At 48.8% G+C, this 9334-nt stretch overlaps 1 protein-coding gene across 2 annotated transcripts; it reads right to left on the reverse strand.

The window, feature by feature from the left end:
• Positions 1 to 144: 144 nt before the first annotated feature.
• trappc1 (trafficking protein particle complex subunit 1) lies at positions 145 to 9147 on the reverse strand. Of its 2 annotated transcripts, none has more exons than XM_078533780.1 (5): positions 8973 to 9147; positions 7635 to 7733; positions 4438 to 4508; positions 2073 to 2211; positions 145 to 657 (listed from the first exon to the last, which is right to left on the reverse strand). In XM_078533780.1, exons 2-5 carry the CDS (start codon positions 7731 to 7733, stop codon positions 529 to 531), a joined length of 438 nt encoding a protein of 145 aa, XP_078389906.1. In that variant the 5' UTR covers positions 8973 to 9147; the 3' UTR covers positions 145 to 528. The 2 variants fall into 2 exon arrangements, with proteins under 2 accessions (XP_078389906.1, XP_078389905.1); XM_078533779.1 differs by lacking the exon at positions 8973 to 9147 and adding an exon at positions 8852 to 8921.
• Between the last annotated feature and the right edge of the window lie 187 nt (positions 9148 to 9334).

Raw genomic sequence — 9334 nt, forward strand, 5'->3', positions numbered from 1 at the left:
AGATATTCTAAGACAATTATGCCAGTACGAGCTGGCAAACCCATTATCCTTCCTCCATGACTAACATGACACAAAATGGCCGCCCAGTGAGCTGACAACTGGGAGGACAAGGGCACGAGTTAGCACCGAGAACGACACAACAAGTTGGACGAATACACTGCCCCGTCGGCCAGATTTATTCTATAAATTAACAGGGAGAAACTTCCAGAAACAGTTCTCTAACTGAAAAACCACCACAAATTGCTTCCCTCCACCAACAGTCATTAGGCTGTAGTCATAGAAACCAGAGCACAGCAAGGAGGGCTGAGAATATGAGCTAGGCGAGGACTGGGAGCGGTGGGGGGGCGGTGTGGGGAGGTGGGGAACAAACACAAGTCTGAATCTGCAACGGGAGTGAAATTCAGCACTGGCTAGACATGATGGAACGGATTCCGTTCAGAACTTGGTGTCGGGGCGATGCAGTTTCTCGTGGTCGTTTCCTCAGCGTTTCTAAACCAGCGTCGCCGTTAACCGGACCAGGGGCCGAGTTCAGCCTGCACGTGCGGAGAAGAACGGCAGGCCACGGATAAAACTGTCCAGTTTGGTGCGGAACAGTTCACTCTGAATGGGCTCGTTCATACTGCACAGAGGGTTCTTCACCACCAGCTCGACAAAGATCTACAAGAGAATAGAAAAGGAAATTAGATTCCAGTCTGTAACTCACCCACGGATATTTTTTCTAAATGTAAACCCCCCCCGAAAAGATTCCAGTCTGTAACTCGCCCCCCTGTAAATCTGTTATTCTCCTTATAAACTTCCGCACCCCTCGATTAGATTCCAGTCTGTAACTCGCTCCCAGGTATCTGTTACTCTATATAAAACCACCCTAACCCCTCGATTAGATTCCAGTCTGTAACTTGCTCCCAGGTATATGTCACTCTATATAAACCACCTGAACCCCTCGATTAGATTCCAGTCTGTAACTCGCTTCCAGGTATCTGTTACTCTATATATAAACCACCTGAACCCCTCGATTAGATTCCAGTCTGTAGTTCGCTCTCGGGTATCTCTTATTCTATATATAAAACCCCCCTGAACCCCTCGATTAGATTCCAGTCAGTAACTGACTCCCGGATATCTCTTATTCTATATATAAACCCCACCCCGAACCCCTCGATTAGATTCCAACTGTAACTCGCTCCTGGGTATCTCTTATTTTATATATAAACCCCCCGAACCCCTCGATTAGATTCCAGTCAGTAACTCACACCTGGGTATCCGTTATTTTTAATGACCCAAAGCCCTCGATTAAATTCCAGCCTGTAACTCACTCCCGGGTACCTGTTATTCTATCTATAAACCCCCCGAACCCATCGATTAGATTCCAGTCTGTAACTCACTCCCGGGTACCTGTTATTCTATCTATAAACCCCCTGAAACCCTCGATTAGATTCCAGTCTGTAACTCACTCCTGGCTACGTATGCAATCCTCCCAGTTACTGAAAGCCAGGAAACAAAGCACTCAGATCATGGATGCCAATTTTTGCAATTTTCAAAGCCAGGGGGCCGACAGAGCTTTCTCACTGCGGTGCTCAGTATCACTCGTTCATAGGGCACTCGGTAACACTTCATTTCCAACTAGCAGCAGCTGCTCCAAGTGGCTGCTTCGTATATAGCGAGCCCAGACAGCATTCATCAAAAAAAAAAGGAAGATTTGAATTTATGTAGTGCTATTCACGACCACCGGACATCGCAAGGCGCTCTCCAGCCAATGAAGTATTTTTTGAAGTGTAGTCACTGTCGTACTGATGAAAATACACCAGCCAATTTGCCCACAGCATCGGGATAATGACCAGATAATCTGTTCTTGTGATGTTGATTAAAGGGTGAATATTAGCTCAGGATGAGTGACACTTGTGGCAAAGGAGACCAGTCGTAGATGAGTGGAACACACCTTTGGGAACAGTGGGTTCTATTAGATAGTCGGGGTGAGGGGGTGTGTGTGTGTGTGTGTGTGTGTGTGTGTGGGATGTGTGTGGGGTGGCGATGAGGCAAAGGGGCGGCTGGTAGATGGTGATTTCGGAAGGACCCACCGTGCTGTAGATCTGACTGAGAACGTCTCGGATGTTCCCGACCCCCAGGTCTGTGTTCATGACGATTTTAATGCCCGTTGCCGTCTCGTAATAATGCAGCTTGTATTTGCTCGTCTGAAAAGACAGGAAACCATCTCGGCTGTTCCCAGAGGTTAAGGAAAGGAACTCGCATTTATATAGCGCCTTTCAGAACCTCAGGACGCCTCAAAGTGCTTCACAGCCAATGTGATGCTTTTTGAAGTGTCATTGCTGTTGAATTTTGGGGGGGGTGGTGAGGCCAAACGATTGTATTGTCGCTAGATTAATAATCCAGAGACCCAGGGTAATGCTCTGGAGACCCGGGTTCGAATCCCACCCCGGCAGATGGTGGAATTTGAATTAATTAAAAATCTGATATTAAAAGTCTGACGATGACCAGGGAACCATTAGCAATTGCTGTAAAAACCCATCTGGTTCACTAATGTCCTTTAGGGAAGGAAATCTGCCATCTTTACCCGGTCTGGCCTACATGTTACTCCAGACCCACAGCAATGTGGTTGACTCTTAACTGCCCTCTGAACAAGGGCAATTAATGCTGGCCTAGGCAGCGATGCCTACACCCCATGAATGAATAAAAAAAAATGAAACAAATTGTGCACAGTAAGATCTCACAGGCAGCAATGTGATAACAACCTTTACTCTGTATCTAACCCCATGCTGTACCTGTCCTGGGAGTGTTTGATGGGGACAGTGTAGAGGGAGCTTTACTCTGTATCTAACCCCGTGCTGTACCTGTCCTGGGAGTGTTTGATGGGGACAGTGTAGAGGGAGCTTTACTCTGTATCTAACCCCGTGCTGTACCTGTCCTGGGAGTGTTTGATGGGGACAGTGTAGAGGGAGCTTTACTCTGTATCTAACCCCGTGCTGTACCTGTCCTGGGAGTGTTTGATGGGGACGGTGTAGAGGGAGCTTTACTCTGTATCTAACCCCGTGCTGTACCTGTCCTGGGAGTGTTTGATGGGGACAGTGTAGAGGGAGCTTTACTCTGTATCTAACCCCGTGCTGTACCGGCCCTGGGAGTGTTTGATGGGGACAGTGTAGAGGGAGCTTTACTCTGTATCTAACCCCGTGCTGTACCTGTCCTGGGAGTGTTTGATGGGGACAGTGTAGAGGGAGCTTTACTCTGTATCTAACCCCGTGGGAGTGTTTGATGGGGACAGTGTATAGATGGTTTTACTCTCTATCTGTTTTTTTTACGATGTTGGTTGAGGGATAAATATTGGCCAGGACACAGGAGAACTCCCCCCTGCTCTTTTTCAGATCTTCACACCCACCTGAGGAGGCAGACTTGGTTTAAGGTCTCATTGGAAATTTGAAACCTCTGACAATGCAGTACTCCTTCAGTACTGGCGTTGGGAGCGTCAGCCTGGATTACAGGCTCAAGTCTCTGGAGTCAGATTTGAACCTGGGACTTTTGGACTCAGAGGTGAGAGAGCTATCCATTGGGCCAAGGCTGACACTCAGAGTTTAAGCCACCTTGAGGAACTGAAGAGCAGACCAATGCACAGGAGGAAGATAGAGGGCACTGCAGGGGCTTCGCTGGCTAGGTCAGCATTTATTGCCCACCCCTAATTGTCCTCGAGAAGGTGGCGGTGAGCTGCCTTCTGGAACCACTGCAGTCCAGGGCACCAGTGGTAGCTGTTGCACTACTGCAGCCTTACCTGTGCCCCCAAGGCTGTTCCAGCAACAAAATAAATCAGCACCACGGCCTGATAGTGTTAACGGAGAGCGACATCTATAAGGAATCTCTCTCTTTGCTGGGGACAGTGTAGAGGGAGCTTTACTCTAATTCTAACCCCATGCTGTTCCTTTTTATTTTTTTAATTCATTCGCAGGATGTGGGCTTCGCTGGCTGGGCCAGCATTTATTGCCCATCCCTAGTTGACCTGGGAGTGTTTGATGGGGACGGTGTAGAGGGAGCTTTACTCTGTATCTAACCCCGTGCTGTACCTGTCCTGGGAGTGTCTGATGGGGATAGTGTAAAGGGTGATTTACTCTGTATCTAACCCCGTGCTGTACCTGTCCTGGGAGTGTTTGATGGGGACAGTGTAGAGGGAGCTTTACTCTGTATCTAACCCCGTGCTGTACCTGTCCTGGGAGTGTTTGACGGGGACAGTGTAGAGGGAGCTTTACTCTGTATCTAACCCTGTGCTGTACCTGTCCTGGGAATGTCTGATGGGGATAGTGTAAAGGGTGATTTACTCTGTATCTAACTCTGCGCTGTTCCTGTTCTGATAGCGACAACTGGAAACCTTTCACGTCTGCAGTAAGTCCTACTATGGGACGTGCAGGAAAGTTTGCATTAGGACATGACAGCAAAGGATACAAATCAACAGGAGACATCTTGTTGACAAAGGATCGGATGGAGAACAGCATTCCGTACATCAGCTGGTATTCCTGGAGGAGACAGACATAGCAAGTCATTCAGACTATCTATTACACACCCCTCCCCAAACTGTGAGGTGCCTTCTTACACCCACAAGAAAACATCAGACTTGCAGTACGAGCCTTTTTAAGACTGGTGTTCCCACAGTTACTTGCCAAAGTCCCAATTTTTACTGATTCCTCTAAAGTTATGGGGCATGGACACTAGTGATGCAGGACCCGTCATCCAGGCCTGGTGTCCTGCCTGCCCTCAATAACAGTAACTAAACAGTCACTTGGTAGTACAGAACTTGAATATTGCTGAAAAGAGAGACATGTTGGTGAAGTTTTTTGTCTTGCGCTCATCAGGACAAATGCAAGAATGACAAATTTCAAACATTACAACAATTTGGAGAAAAAAGGTGCTGATTGGTTGGCATGTCGACACTGATTGGTCGAGGTGTTGCCATGGAGAAAGCAATGGGGAACTATAGGCTCCCCGAGCTACCCAGGTTTCAGTGCCAATGCAATGCCAGGTACTTATGTAGGCCGTACGTCCCAGCGATTTGCTGGTAGAATCAAACAGCATGTTCCTGCGGTTGTTCGTAACAGGCAGATCAAGCCCAAACTGTTAGATATGATTCTGTGTTTGGGCAGCATTTGCTGAACAACCCTGAGTGCGCTAATAGCTATACTAACAAGCAATTTAAGATAATCAGTCACGCTCATAATGTGGCTCATTTATGCTTTCTAGAAACAACATACATTCATATGCAGGGACCTGTTCTCTGAAAACAAAAGGAATATATTCAAGCCTTGCACCTTTTTTTGAATTACCCAGGAGCTTGGGGAGCCTTTTGTTAGTTCCCTGCTGTTTTCTCCACGGCAATGCCTCGGACAATCAATCAGCACGCTTTTCTCCTGTCGCATAAATTGTGGTCATTTGAAATTTGGTATTCTTGTGTTTGTCCTGATGAGTGCAAGGTGAAAAACTTCGGCGAAATGTCTCTCTTTTCCAACAATATAACAATTGATTCAGGGCATCAAATGGGAACAGAGTCACAGATAAAGGACAGGAAGATGATTCAGCTTCTGATTGTTGCAACAAACATAATTCATTAAAATTAACACTGGGGATGGATTGACATGGAATTCGCATTGCCTGTTGACCACCATAAAGGGCCGGCATGAACCAGTTGGGCTGAATGGTCTGTTTCTCTGCTGGAAATATTGTATAATATGCTGCAAGGTACAGAACAGCAACAGGCCATTCAGCCCAAATGGTCCATGCTGGTGTTTATGCACCACATGAACCTCCTCCCCGGCCTTTCTTTATCTCATTTCATCTTGGCTCCTTCCAGCCTCCCTTAAAATGCCTTTGTGGTCTCCGCCTCAGGCTTCCCCTGTGATCATGAGTCTCGTACTCTCCCCAAAGAAGGAAACATGATGTTTGAGAGGAATGGAATGGATGGGGGAGTGGATGGGGCCGACAAGGAGGCAAAATGACTGGGGGCGGTGCGGGGGTGGGTGGGATGCAGAAGCTGAGCGGAGATGTGCCAGTTAACAGGGTGAGACCTGGCAGAAGTGACACTGGCGCCAACCTTATGTGCCACTGCTGGAAAAGGTCATCCACCATTACGCTGTCGGTACCGTGACTGTGTGAAGCAAAACGAAATATCGCGCAGGGATCACACAGCACAGGCAGAGGCCATTCGGTCCATCGCACCTGTGCCGGGTCTTTGAAAGAGCTATTCGCTGTAGGCCCACTGCCCCCACAATCCCGGAAAAGGGTTTCCTTTTCAATCATTTACCCAATTCCCTTTCGAAAGTTCCTATTGAATCTGCTTCCACCGCCCTTTCAGGCACTGCTTTCAGTTCACTACAACCCGCAGCGTAAAAAAAATTCTCATCTCCCTCCCCAGTTTTCTCGTCAATTCTCTTCAATCTGTTTTCCTCTGGTTACCGACCCTCCTGCCACTGGAAACATTTTCTCCTTATCTAATCCCATTATTTTGAATTCCATTAAAGGAGAGAAGCTGTCCCAGGCCTGAGATCCCCTATCTAACATCGCCAGGGTAAGGACTGCACTGAGCCCAGATGACGGGCCCGCCACCACTTTTGCAACGCACCCCAAGAGGGGCAAAAACTGTGGCCTTGCCCCACATCCCAGGAACATAAAAGCTAGCCAAGCAGCTGTGGATAGCAACAGGCAAGAGTCAGAATCCTCGTAAAGGGGACAGGGAAGAACCCAAAGAGAAAAAGAAAGAAAAGATCTTGCATTTGTAAAGCACCTTTCACAACCTCAGGACATTTCAAAGTGCTTTACAGCCAACAAAAAAAAACCAAATTAAATTTATATAGCACCTTCAACTTAATAAAATGTCCCAAGGCACTTCACAGGAATTTTATAAAACAAAATACAACACTCAGCCACATTTTCTATATATTTGTTATCTTCTTAAAAACTTTGATAGATACATGGATGGGAGAGGTCTGGAGGGTAATGGACTAGGTGCAGGTCATTGGGACTAGTGGAATAATATTTCGGCACAGACTAGAAGGGCTGAATGGCCTGTTTTCTGTGCTGTAGTGTTCTATGGTTCTATGAGGAGGTATTAGGACATATGACATGAAGCTTGGTCACACAGGCAGATTTGGAGGAGGAGGAAAGAGAGGTGTAGGGGGGGTATTCCAGAGCTTAGGGCCTAGGCAGCTGGAGGCACAGCTACCAAGGGTGGAGCGATTAAAAATCGGGGGCGCTCAAGAGGCCTGTTGAAGAGTACAGAGATCTTGGGAGGGTTGTGGGGCTGCAGGAGATTACAGAGATAGGGAGGGAGCAACACCATGGAGGGATTTGAAAACAATGAGAACTTTAAACTCAAGATGGTGTTCTTGAACGGGAGCCGATGTAGGGCAGCGAGCACAGGGGCGATAGGGGAAAGGGACATCCTGCGAGTCAAGACACGGGCAGCAGGGTTTTGGACGACCTCAAATCTACAGAGGCCAGCCAGGAGCGTGTCAGAATAGTGGAGCCTAGAATGAAGTAGTTTTTGCAGCGCAGTGTAGGAAACGCAGCTGCCAGTTTTTTGGGGGGCGCACAGCAAGATCCCACAAACAGTATTGTGATAATGGGCGGATAATCTGTGAGAGGCCACTCACTTGCTCCCTCGAGATGCCAGCATGTTTCTTGCGGTTCCACTCGCTGTAATGAAGGCAGATTCCGTTCCTGTCGAAGATGTACAGGTTGTGGACAGTCATCTGGCAGGAAACACAGTGCAGAGTCAGACGACAGAAGCAAACCTGGGTTTAGGGCACTTTATTGGATAACAGGAGGCAGCCAAGTTCTATAATAGGTGGACTCCTTTCCAACTAATTGTGGTCAGTGAACATCATGGCCAAATACACACATGGCCTCCTCCCAGCAATGCAGACTCAAAGCAGCACCTCCTCCCACTTGCACCCTGGAAAATATCGCTTCATAATCAAAATCAAAGCTTGATGCCCACTGTTGGATATATCTGGTTATCTTTCCGACTCATCAACCTGACCTGATTTAAGTTTCTGGGCAGTCCTGCCCAATGAGACTCGCTCTGCTTCTCTCTAACCACAAAACAAATCAGGGCGAATCTCATCTTCTGAAGGGCAATTAAACTACTGGCGTGCAAATTAATTCCGAGTCAGCAATGGGTCCGAGCCGGAATTCCTAAGCCAAGAGATGTTGGGACGATGTATAGATACAGCTGCATGGGCAGATGGCTAAAATACAGTTCCTTTAAACATTGAGGCTCTCAAATTAAGAGATCAGATTCTTCTGATTCACTTCAGCCGGGTTTGAAACCCCAACACCCCCTTCACCAGCTTCCCTGTCCGAGGGCAGTGCAGCACTCCCTCCGTGCTGCCCCATGCAGACGGGGTGGTGGCGCCTCCACGCCCTCCCTCCACGGAGGGAGCGCCGCCCCGTCCGGAGGGGCAGCACGGAGGGAGCCCCCTCTCAGGGGGGCATAAAGGATCCTGTGACCATCACTGGAAGAGAAGATGCCCTTGACCAATATTAAAGTGGCGCCCAACGCCACGGTCACCACTGATTGGTGGTGGGGGGGGGGGAATGTGGGCGTGGTTGGGGATCTCGCCACCCGTGAGGAGGCTGCTGTTTTGGCCACGTCACAACAGCGGACCCTGCTCGCGACAGGCAGCGGCCGGGATGTGGAAGTTGATATATAAATGCAGCTTCCTTCTTTGCTCTCCGGGCCCCGCTGGTTTTCTCTGGCTTGTCCAGTCTCTCCCCCACTCCCGGCCCCCAGAGCCTCCCAGGGTTCCATACACCCTCTACCAGACAGGAAAACCGCTCTTTCTCCTCCTCCTCCTCCTCTATTTACCTTGAGGCTTCTTCTCCCTACCCCACCTCGGGGATTTCAGGCAGCGCGCAGGACAACCCCAAATAGAGGGGCCTTCCTTACAAACCGTCGCACATCTCCCTTAGATTTATGAATAAATTACCCCAATTAAAGCCAAATAAATATTTCTAACGTCTTCCTTCAGGTGAAGCGGGATCCAACTAACTGAATCGCCGGGCCCAGGTCGATTCCGCTGCTCCTTAAACGCTCCAATATTATATCTTTAAACCTCGCGCTGCTTGGCCCCATGGGCACCGCTGTTTTTTGTTCTCTGTGTGATTGAGGATTTGGGTATTTTTTGTGAGTTTTTGATGCCCCCGGGGGTCGTTGAGGTGCGGGTTCGGGTTCCGGCGGAGCGCGGGGCAGCCGCAGTGTGACCGTTGGGGTCCTTCCCCTGTTTGGGGCGCGGCGGTGATGACGCGCGAAGACCGCGGTTGCTATGGCGGCTGCGAACGCGGGAAGGGG

Source organism: Cetorhinus maximus, chromosome 34 (assembly GCF_964194155.1).
Source record: "Cetorhinus maximus chromosome 34, sCetMax3.hap1.1, whole genome shotgun sequence".
NCBI lineage: Eukaryota > Metazoa > Chordata > Chondrichthyes > Lamniformes > Cetorhinidae > Cetorhinus > Cetorhinus maximus.

What these genes read in the sequence shown, in the direction of transcription:
- trappc1 (XM_078533780.1), bottom strand. Translation starts at nt 7,733, where the DNA reads ATGACTGTCCACAACCTGTACATCTTCGACAGGAACGGAATCTGCCTT. An exon ending in CTGGCATCTCGAGGGAGCAA is followed by an intron (nt 4,509 to 7,634) that starts GTGAGTGGCCTC and finishes TGTCTCCTCCAG; the next exon opens with GAATACCAGCTGATGTACGG. An exon ending in AAGATGTCTCCTGTTGATTT is followed by an intron (nt 2,212 to 4,437) that starts GTATCCTTTGCT and finishes CTCTGGGAACAG; the next exon opens with CCGAGATGGTTTCCTGTCTT.